The sequence below is a fragment of the Pinus tabuliformis genome, chromosome 2_1 (assembly GCF_031772625.1).
Source record: "Pinus tabuliformis cultivar Carrire ecotype Pingquan chromosome 2_1, CPIR1, whole genome shotgun sequence".
Lineage (NCBI taxonomy): Eukaryota > Viridiplantae > Streptophyta > Pinopsida > Pinales > Pinaceae > Pinus > Pinus tabuliformis.
In genome coordinates this window covers 316,128,041-316,129,987 of record NC_142299.1, presented here as the reverse complement: position 1 = coordinate 316,129,987, position 1,947 = coordinate 316,128,041, and the positions used below count along the sequence as shown (strand labels likewise).

The following is a 1,947-nucleotide window of genomic DNA, read 5'->3' as shown; positions in this document are numbered from 1 at the left end:
ATACTCTGCCTCTTTTACAAATGATTTTTACACTGCTGTGTAAAATCTTCATTCACTGCTATGTAAAAGGTTTTTACATTTACTGTTGTAAAATAAAATTTTCTTACATGGGTTTACTGCTGTAAAATAAAAAAATCTTTCACATTCACCCAAGAAGAATTTCATTATGCGTTCCCTGTATATTTCAAAATCTCCAGCACACAGGCCATTACAAAATTAATCACAATGCTGCGTATTTGAAAATGTCTTCATTTGAAAATTAATCCTCACTCTGGTTTCACAACCCTGCTCTGGTTCCACACTGCTGTGCTCTCCTAGGTTTTCATTTGTTGCTACAAAAACATCTCTTCAACCTGCGCATGCTTCAATACAAAGAAGTCAACACACAATCTATACACTGTTGTGCATTTGCCCCTGTTTTTTTTTTTTTTACTGCTCTAAACCCCTTTTCCCTTTTTTCTCCGTGTGCAATGCTCAATTCATATATAAAAAAAATGAGCGCACTCACAAAAAAAGACATATATCAAAAGCATTAAAACTAGGGCGTTGACTTGCCCATACCATTCTTTAATTCGTTGTACATCCGTGCAAACAAAAATTAAAACACTTACCAACTTTTTCTTACAATTTACGAAACACCATTAATTACATTAATTCCTTCACGTGCGCGGTCAGGCAATAAGGTTCAGGCAGGTTGACAAAGATCCATGTCCGTTGACTTGATCGGACGCATTTCGCAAACTTCAGCCACACAACCCAAACGATTTTTAACGTCCGGGAGATGGGAAGTTTTGTGTTTGTACAGTGGACGCGTGGCTGGAGCGGATTGTGTCGGAGGCCCTCTGACAGAAACCACATTGCGCGAAAGGTGGTGCGATATAGATCAGTGGTTTTCTGAATTGGTTTTTCTGGAGTTAATGACCGCAGGTGAAATTAATGTTTCAACAAATATAATATCCATCCAATTCAAGTTCTATTTACAGTGTTGATGATGGCCAAGAACATAAAGATAACCCTAATTGCAGCCCATGATATCAAGAACGGTGATGTGAAGAACATAAGAGCCTCTGCAGCGGCATGGATCACCAATGATCCCAACAACAACAACAGTAAGCAGAGAACGCCAGTAGACCTAACCAATGACAACAACCCTATTTGGAACCACGTTATGACGTTTACTCTCAACAAAGCCGCCCTGAAGCAGGAAGGCCTCCTCATTCTAGAGATCGCAATATACATGGAAACTACCTCCGACGAGGAGGAAATCGGGCGTATTAGCCTCCCCTTGATGGGATTGTTGCAGTCAGTCCACTCCCAGTTTGGTGGAAAGCCCGTCAGTTGCCAGATCCGCAAGCCATCTGGAGAGTCGGAAGGAACCCTCGATATGTCTGTGAAAATGGATTTTAGCCTCGAGAGATTCCTCACGAACTTGACCAAGAAAAAGGGTGTACACGAGGCCTTGTTAGGTGCCCATTTGTTGGTCTTGGCAGCTTTAATAGTCACAGCCCACAATTCATTGATACTGTAGGGTTTGGATAGAATGGTTGGGGATATAGATATATTTCTGAATTTGTTTGGGCTCTATAGGTAGACCAATCAGCCAAGGATAAGTGCTTGTAATTTGTTTTGGCCAATTGGGCAAGGCTAAGGCTAAGTGTGGGTTAATTGAAATTTGTGTGTTGAATTTAATTCCATTATTGATTTTGGAAATATTTTGGTATTTAATTGCCACTGGTTGACACCTGGATTGCAAATCACACTAGTTGATTACCCTAAAAACTTAAGTATCTGTTCATCAAATACTGTGCTTATAAAAATTGTCACTGATAAATTTGAAGGATACATATATATTAACATTAATTAAAGAAATAAAGAGTAAGAGAAAATGTACAGGTTAGGGTACAGACTGTGAGGATAAGGCTCCTATTCTCGAGTCCAAATAGTTAG

At 39.5% G+C, this 1,947-nt stretch overlaps 1 protein-coding gene across 1 annotated transcript; it reads left to right on the top strand.

The window, feature by feature from the left end:
• Positions 1 to 991: 991 nt before the first annotated feature.
• LOC149200123 (protein SRC2 homolog) lies at positions 992 to 1,528 on the top strand. Its single transcript, XM_089400857.1, has one exon. It carries the CDS (start codon positions 992 to 994, stop codon positions 1,526 to 1,528), a length of 537 nt encoding a protein of 178 aa, XP_089256983.1.
• Positions 1,529 to 1,947: the final 419 nt, after the last annotated feature.

What these genes read in the sequence shown, in the direction of transcription:
- LOC149200123 (XM_089400857.1), top strand. Translation starts at nt 992, where the DNA reads ATGGCCAAGAACATAAAGATAACCCTAATTGCAGCCCATGATATCAAG.